The sequence below is a fragment of the Myxocyprinus asiaticus genome, chromosome 9 (genome assembly GCF_019703515.2).
Source record: "Myxocyprinus asiaticus isolate MX2 ecotype Aquarium Trade chromosome 9, UBuf_Myxa_2, whole genome shotgun sequence".
Lineage (NCBI taxonomy): Eukaryota > Metazoa > Chordata > Actinopteri > Cypriniformes > Catostomidae > Myxocyprinus > Myxocyprinus asiaticus.
Genome location: NC_059352.1, coordinates 13,701,626 through 13,721,368, shown reverse-complemented (window position 1 = coordinate 13,721,368; position 19,743 = coordinate 13,701,626). Strand labels below are relative to the sequence as shown.

At 36.9% G+C, this 19,743-nt stretch overlaps 1 protein-coding gene across 1 annotated transcript in view; it reads left to right on the top strand.

The window, feature by feature from the left end:
• Positions 1-8,035: 8,035 nt before the first annotated feature.
• Positions 8,036-19,743, top strand: part of LOC127446539 (semaphorin-3F-like) — a 73,252-nt gene continuing 61,544 nt past the window's right edge. The window contains exons 1-2 of the mRNA XM_051707532.1: positions 8,036-8,279; positions 9,100-9,264. Of these exons, the coding sequence (XP_051563492.1) occupies positions 9,138-9,264 (127 nt within the window). The 5' untranslated portion in view covers positions 8,036-8,279; positions 9,100-9,137. The remainder of the gene's footprint in view (positions 8,280-9,099; positions 9,265-19,743) is intronic.

Genomic DNA, 19,743 nt, shown 5'->3' with positions numbered 1-19,743 from the left:
AGTCTAATCCCTTACTCAAACCCTAAACCTAACTATGATTTTAACATGAAAATTTAGAAAGAAGAAAATTTCAGGGTTTGGAACAAAACGAGGGAAGCGAATTGCCAGTTATTGACATAAAGCAGTAATTTGTATTGCATAAATAATTATGGAATGAGTAGCCACATTTGTTCACAGACAGTTTCCTTTCTTACAATTAATTGTTGGACTACTTTTATGAACATTTTATGGTTTTTTATCCTTTATAGAGTTTAATAGCCCCTGGTATTTGTATGCTTTCCATGTACTGAAATGTACAGCTTGAATATTCTTCAAAACTTCTCCTTGTTCCATGGAAGAAATAAAATCATATGGTTTTGGAACGACAGCAGGGGGAGTAAGTGAAACAAAATGTAATCTTTTGGTGAACTATTTTACAATTAAAATGGGCATCAACAGGAGCTCATAAAGAGCAAAAGACTTCTACTCTTCAGACAGCAATCCACGACAACCCACATCAGTAGTTCTTGCTTTACCCCTGCTTTTCTCATTTAATTCATCTTACCCCAAGTGAACTGGATCTTGTAAGACGTAGTTTGGATCATTCTTTTCCACCCCCAAAAAAGACCCCCAACCCAACCATATTTTTCTTGTTCTGAAACTCTCACCTCCACTCACTAGAATCTGTCATGTCCTCAGCCCATCTTCTGGTCACTAGAGCATTGGATTATTGTATTGTTTATTATATATTAAGTACACGGTTCAGATTCAGAGCATGCCTCCTCAGCATTTATTGGGTTACTCGTCCAAATAGGGGCCGTCTGTGGTTTTGTGGGGTGGTTTGAGGTTGGATGCATAGAGCCAACTCTGACAGGATGATTACACAACTCTGCTAGACGCAGGCTGTGAGGAGAGAGCCTCTTTCAGATGGGGGGCAATTTTGAAAATGAACCATTGTTGTTATTCGTGGGACACCTCAGTTTGTAACAGCCATGATTAGATCCATATGTGACCACTAAAGTGAGGCCTTTGGTTTTAGTCCTGGGAAAAAGGAAAATTCAGTGATGCTCACTCAGTCTATAGTTACTGTATTTACTGTAAAATGGATAGTACTATCACAAATACTGAGGATGTCACAAAAACCAGAAAGCAAACAATAGACAAAACATTATTAATAGTATGATGTGACTTCTTTGACGTGGGTAACCAAAGACATGCATAAACTTAACCTTCCCTTGCAACAGTTTTGTATTGGCTGAACCAGTTAAGGATCTGGAAAAGATCAAGCTATCATCACAACCAAGCTATCATCTTTGAATGCTACTTGTTCTAAAGAGCAACAGATTGATCTTTCAGGCACAGGAGCATGCCTTTCCATAACTCAAAACAGAGATCAGGTAATGCTATAAAATCTTGTGTTAAGGTTAAGGGCTAAAACCTTAAGACTGATAATAGCTCATTGTTGCATGTCGTGTAATGTATTGCTCACAGGACTGCATACCATAGTATCAAGGGATTTTTCTCATTTTGATCATTTACTCACATTCATTCACGAAACATTCAAAACTAACTGGTGAAAATGTACAGTACATTTTTTACACATGCTTAGAAGCTAACACACCTTATCAGATGTTCAGTGAATTCCTAGTTTGAAGCGTGTTGCTGAACTAATCTAAACCTTTCTGCAGACACAACAGTTAATTTAATTACAATCTAACAGTCTTTTTGTCACCAGCCTGAGATAAATGCTGCTGCTCCAACTATTATTCTTAGCTGTTTCAGCAGAGACATATGATTTTATAGGAAGTTCACCAAAGTCACTCATCTCTTTGCTATAGGTATATGACTTGCAGCCAAACACGGCTATCTTTTTCCCATTTAAATGCTAATGAACAGGAGGCTGGGGTGCTGAGAGTGGAGAAGGAGGCTGTGCATTTTTAATGTGTTATCTCAAAGGTAAAATGTGGCAGCTCCTGTGCTGTGACTGAGGTATGAGTGCATGATCAGTCATTACATGCTTCAGAGTTGATCTGACCTGTGTGTGTATTTTCCCGCAAGCCTGTCTTGAAGGAAATCAGGCAAAACTAAGCACTGATATTTATGGACTTGATCAGGAGTGTAGAATGTTAAATCTTTTTTGTGACCATGCATGAAAAAAACACCACTTATGAAGTATTTGTACAGTACATATCAGTAAACTTGAGTTTCATAAAAGGTTTAGTTTTTGGAATGCTTAATATATTTAAGCCTAAAAGCATTTAATTTGTTTAAGTTTACCTAAATCAGTCAATCAGTATATTTGTCGGAGGGAACCAGAGATTTTGTCCAAAATGAATGAAGTGTTTATAATTCTGATGTAGCATTTAGAACATATTGGTAACCTATCCAACTCTTAAGGACAATAGGAAGTAGACAACATTTCCTTGACCTCCATCTTTGAAGTAACTGCAAAGGAATTATGTCATTTCCTCCAGTCCAACTTTTCCTTGATTTTAAGTGATAAGTGTTTTTCCATTCTACTATAATGTCCTCCATAGGATCCATCCATTTCTCCAGACATTTTTTTTTTTTTTTTCTTTTTCAATTATCACAAATAATATAGGAAGAGGCCATGGTTCCAACTAAAAATATCCCATAATGCCATATCTGATTCTAACGCACGCCATAAAAATCCCAAGAAATCTCCCTCTTTTTGAATGCCATTTTAATTGGATCTATATTTCCTAGCATCTGGTTGTACAATCATGGAATTAAATGATAATCATAAAGGAGATTATGAAGAGTCACAAAGAGATGCTGACAATAATTCAGATAGGTAAAAAGGAAAAAGCTGCACAGCAATAATAGCCAAATATTGAATGTTAAGGTCACAGTCTTAAAGCTATAAATTCCATTTAAAAAAAAAAAACAACAACAACAAAAACATAACATTCTGTAAAGATGTCAGTCCCTAACACCTCCTTTTGTGTTCCACGCAAGAAAGAAAATCATAATGGTTTGGAACAATGTTGGAATTTTCATTTCTGGATGAACTATTCCTTTAAAATCTTTGACTGGTTTGGATCATACTAAATCTAATGCAAAACAAACCTGCTTTATTGAATAGATTACAAATAAATCAAGCTTAATCCACCAATCCTTTGTGTATCTTCATCTCCATTCTACGCATCAGCACAAAATCGTATGAAATAGACTGGAATATCCTCACACACATGAGCTTTGACTGACTGCTGATTCAGAGATAATGAGATGCTTTACTGAGCAGAGAGTGGTAATTGCCTTGGCTTGGTGTGTGAAAATCAAGTCCATTCTGCAACTCCGTGTCATTGTCATCCTGGTTCACACCTGTTATCTTTCTAATTGAGCCATTTGAAGCCAGAGCACAGCTCACATACTCTCACTTACAGTACTCTGTTTAATTATCCTCATATTTCATATTCAAGGATAATGTTGTTTGCAACATTTGGTTTCCATTGCCAAAGCTTTTGAAACAGGGGCAATGAGTCATTTTGGCTATCAAGACTTCAGAATTCTGTCTGTTTCACTTAGTGTGTAAATACACACTCGCAAACACAAAATGACATGCTTCGCTTGCAGACAGTCAGGCATTGAGAGAAAGAAATCACTCTCCCTCTTATATCTCTATCTTCATGTGCTTCTTCAGTGGCCTCATCTGAGAGAGAGAGTTTGCACCCTCATTCCAGCTTCAAAGAGAAAGCTTAGCTTTATCAGCGATCACCAAAAGAACTATGCGACTGATTTCAACTTCAGCCCATGTTATATTTCTGGGCAATATAGACTTTCTAGTTACATAATAGGCTCATCATTATCATGCAGTTCTAATAACTTTGTTTTTTCCCCTTCTTGTTGCTAATCAAAACTTCATATTTTAGGTATATAAATGTTAGAGCATGCAATGTAATGAATGTAATGACATATTTTGTCTTTTTTTGTCAGAAACAGAAGCAAAAATAACAAGAATAAGTACTGTACACATGGCATTTGAGAAAGAAATGTCGGTTTTGTTAAACCTGGCCAGTTAAAACACCAAGATACAAATTGCAAAAAGACAAATTGCATATAACATGTAATATTGGGTCAGCTGAGCATTGCAACCTTAACCACCCTCACTCAGTAAATCTCTCTCTGTCTCTTTTTATCATACACACAAACACTTTTTTCCTCTGTCTAATTCTATGTAAACTCAACACTAAAACAGTAAAAGATGTAGTGTTGAAATTCAGGGAAGATTTTTAAGGAAAGGTTTGTTTATTTCTGTGTTTTGAGGGTGTATGTTTTGCAATTCATCCATAAATTAAAAACGGTCCTGACTGGCACCACTTTGGGCAGGCGCTGGCTGTTTTGCGCAAATGTGGTCAAAAATCAAGCTGCACCTTTTTGCACAAATCCTTGCACACAAGCATGCACTCAGTATCCCCACTGCACCTTTGACTTCAGTACTCTAGTATTCTGATGTGAAAATGCACAGAGGGACTTTGAGAGTGCATGATGCATTAAAATGTACTTTAAATCTCCATAAATCAGCGCCGCTGCATCTCCACTGTGTTTGCAGAAAAGCCACAGCAAATCTCATATAATCCTCATGTGTTCTTCTCTAAAATACCATTCTCTCCACCATGCAAGTTGTTTGTCCCCTCAGGGCAGATTTTATTTTGAGGGTAATATACACAAGATGAGAGAAAGTTTTGAATTAACAGTGTTGTTGTCAAGACCAGCTCATCCGAGTCCAAGTCCAGTCTGAGACCAGAGTAGGTCGAGTTTGAGTCAAGACCGAGACCAGAAGAGGGTCGAGTACGTGTCAAGACCAAGACCAGAAAGGGCCAAGTCTGAGTTGAGACAGAGACCAGTAAATGCTGAGTCTAAGACAAGAGTTTTTTTTATGAATGTATTAAATAGTTTAAAAAAATATAGGCGCATATATGAAATAAACCTAATTTATTATTTTAACATTTAACATTTCTGCTTTACAAAATACAGTATAACAGTACAATAAATAAAATGTGCCTAAAAACCAAGCAATAATGTATTAAATAAGACAGTGTTTACGTAGAAAGTGAATATAAACATTTACATTCAATTGCACTACTAGATTTCATTCATTGTAAGTCAAGTAAGCATTTCTGCTTACTTTTGCCTGCAAGATTTCATTTTGGGGTACGCACAGAGACTATTCAATTCTGATAACACTGAGAGAAGTATTTTTTTTTTACATTTTCTTCAGTTTGTGTAGAATTCATGTAACTAATGGCTAAAGCATTTCAAAAAGACTAGAGTCTGTTCAGACCAATGCAGTGCAACGCACCCAGATAACACATACATCTCTGAGATGTCTGTTTTAGATCTTTTCATCTGAAAAGTATCTAACATCTGCTAAACATCTTAAAAAGATCAGATTTACAATCATTCTAAATCATAAACGTCTCAATTGCAGAATGTCTTTTTGACATCCGAGACATACTTATTGACAAATGTCTTACAGACGTATTGCAGATGAGCAAACAATGTAAAATAGACATCTGGGTGTTGTATGTGTGCTATCAGGGAAAAGAGTATAACACAGGTGTCTTGAGACACGTTTTTAACAGATGATGTTCCTTTTAACTTGACAAAAGAACTTTAAAAAATATTATGGTGCTCCTGCATGAGACACCAAAACACAGTCAGCGATATGTAATGCAATGGTCAAAGACATCTGTTTAGCATGTTTACATAGAAAAACAACTGAAAAACAGCATGGGTGGACACAACAACACGTTTGGTGTGAACAACCCCTTATTAACAAGACACAGCACCAATAGAAGTTTCTCAAAGTTACCTCTCAAAAAAGCAGTCTTTTGTTGACTGTAGGTAAATATCCACTTTATCCAATGAACGAATCGGACTGAATAGCCAATCGATTCAGACCTTTTTGCTAACCTGTATGGCCAATTTGCTGAAAAGAACTGACTCAGTAGAATGATTTATTTGCGAACTGGGCATCACTAGTTCTGATTCTACTCAGCAGATTGAAATGTGGGACAAACGTCAAGATATCTGATATTATCAGTCAAAAATGTTAGTCAGATAAGTCGAAGATTTCACTGTATATTTTTTTAACCCCTTGACTGGGGTTAAGTCAGTCCACACTTGTTCAATTTGAGTCAAGACCGAGTCAAGTTGCTCACGAGTCCATGACAAGACCAAGACAATGAAAATATTGTCTTAGACTCGAGTACTACAACACTGTGAATTAATATTAAAGGGATAGTTCACCCAAAATTAAAAATTCAATCCTTGTTTACTCACCCCTGTGCTGTTATATCCCTATATGACTGTCTTTCTTTTTCTTAACACAAAGGGAGAAATTGTGAAAAAATGTTGTGCTCAGTGATGTCATACAATGGCAGTTTAATAAGTCTAATAAATGATTCCATGAGACTCATGATTGTTATGAAAGCATATGATAAGGTTTGGTGCGAAACAAACTGAAATTGAATGTATTATTTAGTGAAAATGTTCACTGACCGTTAATCTCCTGTGTACGTTCATGATAGGGCACAAGAGCAAAAGTTCACGCAGCCCCCTCGCGACATTGGGGCATTGTTTGTATAAAAACAGGTCCTCCACAGCGATAGCAACAACAGAACACAACACAGCTGCACACAAAACTGAACAGAACTTACTAAACATGTTTGAAGAGTTCGTAGTCAAAGAATAGATGCATTTCTATGCCCAGCCTTTTTAACAGAGTACTCGGAAATCAAACAGAAACATAGAGGAGGCTACAGGCTACCACAGTCACACTGTGTCCTAACCTGACGCCAAATGACACGCGATTAAAGGTATATTTTAACGGTACATTCTATCGATCACTTGTTTTTTGGCATTGCGCGGGTAACTCCGCCCGCTGTGAACTGGCACCGGTCCAAAAACTACAAAAAAATCAGGCTGGGCATAGAAATGCATAAATTCTTCGACTACAAACTCTTCAGACATGTTTTGTGTTGTGTTCTATTGTCGCTATCGCTGCGGAGGACATGTTTTTAGATAAACAAAATGAGTTTTCACTTGAATGCCCCAATATTGCAAGGGGGCTGAGTGAACATTTGCTCTCGTGCCCTACCATGAACACGCACAGGAGATCAACGGTCAGTGAACATTTTCACTAAATAATACATTAGATTTTGCTTTATTTGTTACCAAACCTTATTATATGCTTTCGTAACAATCATGAGTCTCATGGAATAATTTATTAGACTTCTGACTGATACTTTGCGTTCTTTTGAAGCTTGAAGAAGTAGTCAATATAAACTGCCATTTTATGACATCACTGAGCACAACATTTTTTCACAATTTCTCCCTTTGTGTTAAGAAAAATAAAGAAAGTCATATAGGGTTATAACAACACAGGAGTGAGTAAACAATGACTGCATTTTCATTTTTGGTTTTAAGGTTTGTTCTGAACGTCCTTATTCTTGGTAGTTGCCCATTACACGTCCCCGATTTCTGCTTCATGATAATGCAGTTTTATCATTTTATTCCCAGGCTGAGCAGACAGAATGCAATAGGATATATGCAATAAAGCAGTGGTTGTCAACTGGGTTTTCTTCAGGACACAGATTATTGGACATGAAGTGGGGATCCAACATAGTACCAAAATATAGATATTATTATAATTACAGACACAGTTTTTCTTTTCAGAACAATGTGCTGAAAATGCTGCTTTTTTTATCTCATCAAAACTACGCTACTGTTGTGAACGCTTGTATGGCGTGGGCGTTGCCCAGGGTTATGGTAGAGAGAAAGCGCGAGCGAGTCGTTCGCATGTTTGCGCCCGATGATCTCGTGCCAATGCTGTTACTGGAGATAACTTCGCCACCATTGCGAATATCTCGTGTGTTTTTGTTATGATTTCGCTGTAATTGCATACAAAACATATGTGGGTGTTACTTTTAAGGTACGTCTCCGCCCAGTGGGAGTAACAGCGCTTCATCCACCTGCCAGACTACTTCAGCAGCAGACACAGACAGTCAGTGGACTCGAAGAGCGCGCCACACTGCACAGCTGCTGCTTGGACAAAAACATACGAGACGCGTTTATAAACTCGCATTGAGAAAGGAAAGCACTTTATTTAAGCTAACACGGAGTCAGAGAAATTACTTTAAAGGAGCGACTACTTTGTGGACACGTGCATTCAGTGACGGGCGCTTTACTTTTGACTGGACAGATTGTTTTTGACTGAACAGCAAATGATTTGCACATTGGAACTGACAGGGTCGTTTGTGACGGACGTCTTGTAGGTAAGTTCTCTATTTATTACAGAATATTTTTAGATTAATATTTAGTTAAACTTGCCATTCTGTAAATAAACAAATTAATATTCCTCCACCAAAATAAATAAAGAAAAACAGCATCTGCGGGTATAAGTGTTACAAATACTTGTTTAGCAGAAGATCTGGTGTGTTTCACAGCACAGCTGTTATTCGCAGATTATATACATTATTATTATTATTATTATTATTAGTTATTATTATTTACTAATTTAAGGTATTTGTTTATATATATATATATATATATATATATATATATATATATATAATTAAACAAATAGCTTAAATGTTATCAGATATATACTGTATATATATATATATATATATATATATATATATATATATATCATGTCATGTTTTACAGCACAGTTGTTACACGCAGAATTGTATACTTTATTCTTTTTTTTTTATTTTTTTTTTAAGAGGATGAGTCCATTGCACGTGACTAAAATCAGGATAAATATTCTGGAAGATTTATTGTGACTGCTGAAAATGGAAACGACACTGCTATTAATAATTGAAATTAATTCAAGTTACATAATAACAGTGTGCTTATGGATCTGTCTGATTAAATTTCTTGGGGCAAAATAATTGTAGACAACATGAAAGCATGTGCAACATACAATTTAAGGTTTTAGATGTAACCAAAATAACTGTAAATAAACAGATAAATGGATAACTGTAGAATCTCTGTAACAATCGTGAATGTAATGATTGAACCCTTTCAGCACATTCATATTTCTGCCTAATGTTGATCCTCACCCACTTTCTCCCTCCCTTCCCCGTCCAGGACCATAAATCCCTTGTGGCTCTTTGGATAAAGCGATAATGCAGTGTGCCGGGACTTTGGTGCTGCTGGGGACCCTTCTGGTCTCTGTGTTCTCAGCTGTCCACAGCAGCTCTTTGTCTTCCCTTCCACCTGCCTCGACTCCACGAGTCTTCCTGTCCTTCAAAGGTAGAACGCATCTCTTCTGTCTGGCTTTATCTGACTCTCACACTGTTGCTGTATAGATGCTCACAGCCTCTGCTGGAGACTGCTTCTGTGAGAGCCACTGCTTGCCTGCAAAATAATAAACAAATATATAAATAAAACATGGAAGTGATATGAGATAGATTGCATGGGAAAATGCATTATTATTTTTGTTCTTATTGTTCCAGAGAAAACCTGCATCTCATAATGTTCTGATTATGTTGCTTATATATTACTATACTTTTGGGCTTTAAGGGATTGTTTATCCAAATATGAAAATTCAGGCATCATTTACTCACCCTCACGTCATTCCAAACCTCTATGACTTGCTTTCTTCTGCGGAACATCAAAGGAGAAGTTTAGCAGAATGTTCAAGCTGCTCTCTTCCATACAATGATAGTGGATGGGGACCAGGTCTGTCAAGCTCCAAAAAGAAAAAAAAAGCATCATAAAAGTTGTCCCTGCTGTTTGGGCACTATATTTTCTAATTCTTATGAGGAACAGATCAAAGTTTAAGTCATTATGTAGTGAAAATCTTGCGTGACAGCTGTGGTCACCATTCACTTTTATTGTATATAAAAGAGTAGGACATTCTGCTAAATAAATACAATACAGTACAAGTTTGGAACAAAATGAGGGTAAAGTAATAAAGTAAATGATGACAGAATTTTCATTTTAGAGTGAACTGTTCCCTTGCTAGGTTGTTGTTTTTCAATGAAAGACTTAAGCTTTTAATGGTGTTTGGTAGGCCTTCAGTTTTTGCTGGTAAAGTGCTGAGCAAGCTGCTTCCCTTCTTGGGTTACTTGTCTGTTTCACCTTTATAATTCGAAGAGGTTTCACAGTCTGCTTCCTGAACTAATTTTCCTATCTATTGCCCATTGTTGTGTTACTTTAATTGGTTTTTCTAACAATCCTTGAGATGCAGTCTGCCTACCAGTCAGGATCTGAATTTAACAATTGCCGTCACTCTGTTACTGTGAGTTTAACCCATGCTGAGGGAATTGGATTTCATGTTGGGTCTGTTGGGGTTTGCGTATGCCTCTTGGTCGGCTAAGCAATGCAATTAGTTTTTAGTTCTGAAAGAGTATTTCCCTTGGGATTCTCAATAATGTTTTTTCCCCCTGAATATCTTTGTTCTTGGTAGATGATTTTCCAGGACGACTGTATTGCATCCATGATTTCTCCTTTATATAACAGTTCAGTTTTATCATACTTTTATTCCCAGGCTGAGCAGTAGTTCTCAACTGGCTTTGTTTCAGATTTTATTATGGACATCAAGTGACAACCCAAAACAATGGCAAAAATGTCCTTAAAATCAAACATTGATTTTTTTTTTTTAATATTACCATGACCTGCAATTTTGTACATGGTTTCTGAGCATTATGTCATGTCACACAACCTGTGTATCTTGGCATCTGCTTTATTTGGCTAGCTTCTACCGAGTGGCATAAAATTTTGTGTTTAAATGCTATTGAATTTGATTGGACACACGGCCTTTGATGTCAACATCAAAAGATATGGGATGCACGATTACATTTTATTATTTTCATTTAGTATTGTTTTTCCCTGCTGCCCATGACCCTATCAGAATATTCCTGGGACCCATTTTTAAATCGTGACCCACCAGTTTAGAACCATTGGTTGGAGCTTAAGGTGTTTATAGTATTTCCTCCAAAATAAAAGAATGATACAGTATACATTTTATTGGCCTGGTTGGTTTCCCAGGACCTTAATGTCCAATCCTAGTGTACTTCTGTCAATCAACTTAGACACTGACCACTCTTGTGTGCCAAGATATACACTGGAGAACATACTACAGTATACAGTATGCATTCACAGGAGGAAATATTCCAACTTTGTGATATGAAATATAATCTGCAAGTTGTCTAGAGAATATCAAAATACCAGAGTGCAACTATGTAAAGATGAAACTAAAAATGTAAAATATAACTTGATTTGGGAAGACAAAGTGGAAGAACTTTGGATGTATTATTGTTTTATTTCTGGCTACCCTGCCTCCTTTTTCCTCTGTCCAACAACATTTACTAAACTCTAACAACATGTTCCTTCCCCGAGAGAGGACGTCTTGTGTAAAAAGGCTGCATTTGTTGAGGCCTTACACTCACTAAACATTCTGTTCTCTCCCACAAACAGCTTCAAGCTTAGAGGGATCCTGTTTTGGTTTTGTACTTGGGCTGTGTCATTAGAAAATCATTATAACGGCTAATCAAAAGCCAGGCTTTGGCTGTAATTATTTGCTTTTATGGCCTGTGGCAACTCTTTGAGACAAAGAGGACATCCTGAATATGTTCCTCTCAGCTACTTAAATGTGAGTTCATAAGCGGTTTGCTGCTGTAATGTGCTGTTTTAAAGTTATAGTTAGGGATCTCCCGATACCATTTTTTTGAGGACGAGTACAAGTAGCGATACTTCCTTTTTAGTACTTGCCGATACAAAGTCCGATGCCTGTTTTTTGCTTTTTTTTTTTCTGAATTCCATGTCAACAGTTTATTTAAATTTTATCATCAAAATTATATTTAAATAAATTAATTAATTAAAACTTAAATAAAATAAAATATAACAATTAATTAATTTTCAACATAATTATTATTTTTAATATTTAGTATTATTATTTTTATCAAATAAAGTGCTTTTATATGGAAAATCACAGCATAATCCAAAACACAACATTAGAGTTATATTTTGGTCAGATATAGTGCTGCAGAACAGAGCATCACAGATGTGAGATATTGCTTAAATATAATACAATTACTATTTATTTATTATTAGTAGTAGAAGTAGTACTATATTACAGTGAATATTACATAACTTTACAGTAGTGATATATTTCTGTAATCCTTTTTTTCATTTAAATTGTGCTTTTATTTTGAAGTGTTTCTGAGTTGATATGAAGGTCAATCAAGAAAAGCTGGTAGCTACATGACTCAAATTGATTATTAAACCGCAAAAGGCTGCTGTTTAATTAAATATGTAATCTGTATGTGCCTCGTGCTACAACGTGAGGGCTCTGCTCGCTGTCATCTGCTACAAACAGAGCGTGCAATGCTCACGATGGTGTTTTCCATGTATGAGGCAAGGAGGAGCTTTAAAAGGTACATGCAGCCGGCATCGGCACAACACTGTCTCTTCTTGACACATTAACAAGCGCTCAAATCTGAAGTGAACTGCTCATGCAAACTACATATTTATGTCATTAAAATGCAGCTTTTGTTGCTAAATAATCTCACTAGGACATAATGTAATTTAAATTTGCGTGCTAATTTTTTATGGAATGACATTCGTACATCAGATGGTATCTGTTTTTGGTATCTGTGCATTTTTACGAGCAAGAGTACAAGTGTATTGGTGCAGTATCGGACCAGATTCCGATAGCTGTATCGGTATCGGGACATCCCTAGTTATAGTTCTCCCAAAAATGAAAATTCCATCAACATTTACCCACCCATATGTTGCTCCAAACTCATATTTCTTTTTTCTGTGAAACACAAAAGGAGATGTTAGGCAGAGTGTTAGCCTCAGTCACCATTCACTTTCAATATATGTTTTTTCCATACAATGAAAACAAATGGTGACTGAGACTAACATTCTGCCTCAACATGAGGATGAGAATTTCAATTTTTGGGAGACCTATCCCTTTAATGCTAAGTATATTACTCGATTGGAGAACATGTCATTTCATGCATGATGTGTGATGATTCAATTTAGCTTATGCTGCTTTTTAAGGAAAACATGGGCAAAGAAAATACCTTTTAAGGGATCCTCACTGGGGAAATTCAGGTATAATAAGTAGCAAGTTAGAAACTAATACATACACACAGCTTTCACACACATATACGCACCCACGCAAACAAATCGGCTGCCGTTCACTAAGATCTCCCACTTTCTGATCTGATTCTTCCTCTCCAGTACAAGCATGTACGGAGGGCAGGGAACACTGCCAGGCGAGAGTCAGTTTTCTCCTCTAAGGGAGGACTTGGCTGCCTATAGTGGTGTCGGTGAGCTAAGAGAGGAGATACTAGTGTTTTCTTATGCCCTTACACACTAGAGACAGTCCAGACCAGAAGCACATCCCTGGAAGCCAAGACAAATCATCTGTGGTGCTCAAGGTCTTGGGATCTGCATCAGACATGACTTATTATCACAAAAGTTCAGGCTCTCCTCTATCTTTCCTCTCTCGTTTTTTCTCTTTCTCCTGCACTCTCACTCAGCTTATTTTTTAATTTATGGGGCTAACTATGATGTTGTCCATTTACCCTTTATCTTTTCTCTCTCTCACACACACACACACACACACACACACACTTCTTTTCTCTTTAAATCCCCTCTTTCCCATGTGTCTTTTCAAGCCTGGGATTTACATGCTAAAAGGTAGCCCAGAGGACTTTTGGAGTCACATGACAAGCTAAGTTCATCTCTGCAAATGAACCCTCATGTAACGGCTCATTTTTGGACATGGTGACGGATTTATGGGCATGTTTATGCATATCATCATACTACTGTACAGTGGTTTGGAAAACCCTGTGAAGAATGCTGTCTATGTGTGTTTTTGAATGAAAATGGTGCCACGGGTGTTGTTTTGGCATATTGTTTAATTGAAATGCCATCTGTAGACTCTCAGAGGGACAGTGCGCTCATTGCTTGTTTTACACAAACGTTTTCAGACAGAGAATACTAAAGCATACATATCAAGGTGCACCAAGACTGTGAGATGTGGCAGACAGCAGTGCATATGTTATCACAATTAAAGCAAGCATATAAAACAGTGTTATAAAATTCTTCATTCGTTATGGGTAATGTTCTTTAAAGAAATTCTTTCTAAATACAATACCATACATTCGCTGTATTGTAGATGATAGACTTTGTGGTTTTCTAATGGGAGATTGTAAAAGCTCATTGACTGTGCTTTGAGAGCTTTAGTAGTTATCATTGAAGATAAAGTGGTTATAAACCCTGCTGAGGAACAAAGAACTAGCCTATCTATCCCACATAGATCCATGACCTAGAAACATAACATAACATGAAAAAGAGCATTAGAAAAACAAACAATGAATGTTTCATTTATGTTAGTATAAATTAAGATTATGGCTTGTGTGCATGTAAATGTGTATGCATGTGTTTGCTTCAGCTATCGCATAAAATGCACTGGTATGATATTTATTGAAGTACCAACCTGTGAACTTACTTATATAATTTGAAGTGTTGTAAACTGTTATAAGTGCTTGCTGTTGATGAGGAATGGTGGTAAAACAAAACCTGGCCATTTGGTTTTTCTGCCTTATAAATGTACTGCCTGATAGAACTACAAATTTAGTAATTTTGTGTATTAGTAAATGCTTTATCTACAACATACTGTAGGTTACATATACCTGATTCCAGCAGCCCTGTTGGCTTGACTATGTTGAAAATAACCTACTAGCTAATTTCAAGGGGGTTTAAATAAATACTTTGACCAAGGCTTTTTTTTTTTTTTTTTAATTTTATCTTCAAACAAGCCCTAATAACAGCCTATTTGAGGGTGCCAGAGGCTGAGGTTGTGACCCCAAAAAACAGGATCAGGTCATTTTCAGGGTGATCCGTCCTCGCTGTGTGGGAAAAAGTGAACAAATTCCAACTATTATTGCTAGTTACGCTAATCTGCCACCTAATTTAAAAGCATTTAACTCAGTTCTCCCGTTTTATGTCATCACTTTGGAGAAGCACCTGGATGCATAATTGGCAATGCCTGAAAAAGCTGAAAAACTTAGACAAATGCATCTAAACACCCAGTTAGACTATTACACCCTAATTACAAAAGCAGCTACTGAAAGCATTGCCTGTTATAGCATCCAAGATTATTTTGTATTTAATTTGTTTTTTTGACGCCAATTATCGCAATCGCACTATTTCACTATTCTGTGTTTTTAATTGCCAGGATTTATTGGCTTTCTCTTATTTATTCAAAATATCCACTGAGATTGAAATGTGTAAGAATTAAATAATGAAAGAACGGAAGAAAGAAAGAGACTTTCTAGTAACCATCACCTGTGTTATTTTACCCTCAATACTCTCCACCCATGATATGATTAGGTTTATCCCTTATGTTGTCTGTACCTGGGCTTTAACTGGGTCAATCGCCACACTAGAGACTTCACTAAGTGCTTCCTTTTCACAATACACGCACATAACGAATGTGTGTGAGAGCTCCTAAGCAATAAATGTCTCTCTGAAAGATGAACCTCCTTCAACTTGCCAAGATATGCCTAGGAGAACTGCACAGAAAAAAGGTGAGACACTGTCTCTCCCAATCACACACTAGAGACACTAACTAACAGCTACACAGAGACTGGATGCCAATCAGTTAGGATCATCTCACCTGTGGCGCTCATGAGAAAGTATTTGGATGGGATTGTGTGTGTGTTTTTATGTGTTCATCCATCTGTTTTATTTTTTTTTTGGCCCGAACCACAGTCTGTCTCAGCGCCGTCTTGTATCAATTTTCCCTTATTCAACTGAAAAATGTTTTTGTCTTCAGGTAACCCTGAAGTTTTCCATTTTTAGCTGCAGCTTACAAGCTCTGTCAAGCTCTCGTTTTCGTAAGCGAAACCGCAGCGACATATCAGAACAGTATTAAAAACCAAAAGAGATGGGAATAATCTAAAATGCATTATTCTAGGCTGTTCCCATGAGGCTTTCTCTAATGGAGCTTTTGGCAGAGTAATAAACTTAACCTACTGACCCTACATTGAATTTCAGCTTCATAAGAATCACTTACAAACTGCTGCATGAGACGTAGACAGGCGTGGGCTTGGAAGGGTAGGCCTGTTCTTTGTTCAGTGTTCTCTTTTATTTTTGTTATTGCCAAAGGGGTGATGTGGTCATGTGCTATATTAACTTAAGAATGGAGTTGCAGTCTTCCAGATAATAATTCTGAATTGGCACTCGGACTATTCAAAAAATTATTTTGAAGCAAACGTGTTTGGATGCGATGCAAGTGTTGCTGTTTGTGTCAAGGTGGAGGTGTATACCAGCATCCTGTGCTGCTGTGCTGCAGAATGGCTAAATATAGAGACCCTGCTGTCCTACCCCCCCTCTCTTCTCTCTTACTTTCTCTTCTCTGTCTTCCAGTTTTTAGTCACTAACAAAAATAAGAAAAATTACCCTGGCACCTTAGTACCCTGGTGGTTTTTGGACATGGTGCCATTGCAATACTGTGACATTTTGGACATGATCATGGTATTCTTTGAAGTACATTCGAGTACCATGTAAATACCATGGTATAGGGCTGGGTATTGATAGAGGTTTCTAGATTCGATTCGCAAGCTCTCGATTTGATACCAATTTGATTTCATATCGATTCATATGGGTATTTTTCAGTTATAATGTCCCTTTTGCTTAAATATGAAATAAATTCTCTCCCAGCTAATGCTGTTAATTATACATGGGACCTTCTAACTAGGTACATTAAGAAAATATTAATTTTACTAATTATATTTTATTAGTTTTTTTTATCATTTTGGTCACAATTAAGCTTTAAAAAAATTTAATACATGAATTAAATCAATAAATATGATATTGCACATAATGTTTTGTTACATGTTTTTTGTTTCATTGCATAATTTGTACTACTTACATGTATTTACATTGATTTGTTGAACACGTGCTAAAAAAACTGTACTGTCTCTTTAAAAAATGGCATTTCTGTAAAATAATTCTGTAAATTAGTGCATGTTAAGGAGAGAGACTTGAATGGCTTTACCTCGTCCATGCTATGCATGATTAGGGATGCTCCAATCGATCGGCCACCAATCGGTTTCGGCAATCGGTATAGAATATTCACATCCTATGACTCGATCGGTGATCAGTAATTTGGCCACATAAATCACATAAACCGATCACTCATGCCGCAAAAGACGCGCAGCTCCTTTAAGACATCAGCAGCACTGTCATAACATCAAGGAGTGTGTGGAATACTGGCATAGTGTTCTAAGACAATAAAGTCCTTATCCGTTCATGGCGGCAGTCTCAATCTCTGTCGGGCATAGGCATCTCAGTAATAACGCTAGTTACAAAGTGTGGTGTAATTCAAACATCTTTATTAAATATCTCCCGATTAAATGGCATTAATAATAGCAGCACCTGTAGAGTCCAGAAACATGCTCTCTTTCTCTGCTTTCTTTTCATCTCTTGTCCTCATGAGAGAGTGCGTGTTCCCCACATTAAAGTTCAAGCAGCAACAAGTGAAAAATTAACTATTAATACAGTCAACCAACTAAATGGAAGGAATTTATAAATATAATAATTCTTTATACAGTATTAAGATACCATAATATAATGCAAAAATAAAATAGAAATAAAATAAGGAATACTAGTAATTATATGAAACAATTAATCAATAACCAAAAGTGTCAAATTAAGTTTAATTGCACCTATGGATTAAAAGTTTGTCTTCTGTTTGACACTAAGCTTAATTATTTATAGGGCTATCTATCTTAATATAGTTTAATTGTGACAGTGTGCAGAAAGCTTACAAATAGCCATTTATGTCAGAGATCCTGATAAAAGATGAAATGATCAGTATCGGTATGGGCCAATCAGGTGATAAGAAGATTGGTGATGGTATCGACTGTAAAAATCCTGATCAGAGCATCCCTATGCATGATTAGAAATAAATGTAAAATTTGTTGTTATTTTTGATTGACAACTGACTGTACAGTACAGAAAGGGTATTAAAAGAGACATTATTCAATGACAAAAGGGTTGAGTGGATCTCGTCTTTGGACAAACACACATTATACGGAACAACTTTTACCCTCAACACGCAGTGAAAGGATCTCGCCACTCGCTACATCACCACTATACTACATAACCATTGGTGAGTAAAATGTAAACATTTATAAGCCAGTTGCCAAATTTACAGTATAAAATTTGGTTGCAAATGCCAGTGATTTCCTCTCATTGTAGCAGAGGGTTGCACATAGAGTAAATGTTTGATTTTAGGATTTAAAGGTGCTGTAAGTGATTTCTTTTCATGGAAAGTTACGCAAATTCCCTGAGAGATTTTACTGAAATAAGTGTTGAAAGTAACTCACTGGTCTCTGTGACAGCTCTAGACTCTGTAAACAGCAAACAAAAATGTGTCCATGGACAATGATGCTTTCGACCTGTCAGTCATTTTGCACGTTCTCGTAGTATTGTAGTTGCAGCAAATTATTGAGATTACTGACATTTTTAAGCCATGTTGCTCAAAACAGTTGTCAGTTTAAGGCACTGTTGTTGTTTTTAACTACTGTTTCTGTATGATGTCGGTCTCAGTAAAGCTAATTTGGGATCTTTGGAGGGCAGGACTTTGAAAGAGGGGGTGTGGCTAATCCATCGTCTCAGTCTCGTGGAAGTATAGAATGTTTAAAATCGGGATACATCGGAAAATCTATATTTTTACCCACTCCCTACCATGGTACATGAATATGGTAATAATTCAGCACCATGGTATAGGGTCAGATTGATCTCACTGTGAATTCGGCGATAACAGAATGAAAGTTACTTAGCTGAAATCCGTTTGTGCTTACTGAAAATTGAACTACTGTCTCAAGTGGCTGAAGTTGGAAGTGTTGTTGAAAGCATGTGCACATGTGAGCTTCAGTTTCCAGGTGACATGTCCACAGAGGGGTGCCAAAAGCGAGATGTAAAGCGAATTGTTTTCAGTTGTAAATGATGTAATACAATAAGCAGGAGTGCATATTTTATTAACCATAAGCCCTAACCCAAACCCCAACCCTAACATTAACCGTCAGTGGAATAAAAATGAAATTTTAGAGGACAAATGCAACCTCCAAATTGTGCTCATCATTGAATATTTGAAAGTGATGGTTTCACAATGTGCTATCAGTAGTGTCAAAGCAAAAGGTAAACACATTTGAATTGATACAACAATGTCTAATGGGAAATGCCGTTTGTCAGTTTCTCAGCAGAATGGGGGCGATGCTTGGTTACCAGAACATTCAGTTGCAATATTTCGACTTCACCGTGTGATAGGGCTGGGGGATATAGCTAAAAAAATGAATCTTGATTCTCTTCTTTACTTTCTTTTCTCCTGTACTATATTTTCATCCTGTCTACTCCCAGAGGAGATGTCTGACATGTCACCCCCTGAAGGAGTGTGGAAACACTCCCATGAGGAGAGAAAGAATGCAGATATTCATTTTGGGTGAGGTCTGGGTCACAGCTCTTTAGATGAGTCACTCTGAGTGCGTGGGTTATGGTTGTGGGTGTGTATGTGGTAGGAGAATAGATAATTTTGAGGAAACCATTGTCTTTGCCTGGAGACTCTGGGTCATACTCCTCATTTATAAAACATGTCACATTGTGCTGGATGTCGCGGCTAGTTGTGAGCAAGACGACCACTGCCGATGCCATAATTGGCCATTTTGAGGTTTAATGAAAAAAACCTCATGGTTGTAATTCTCC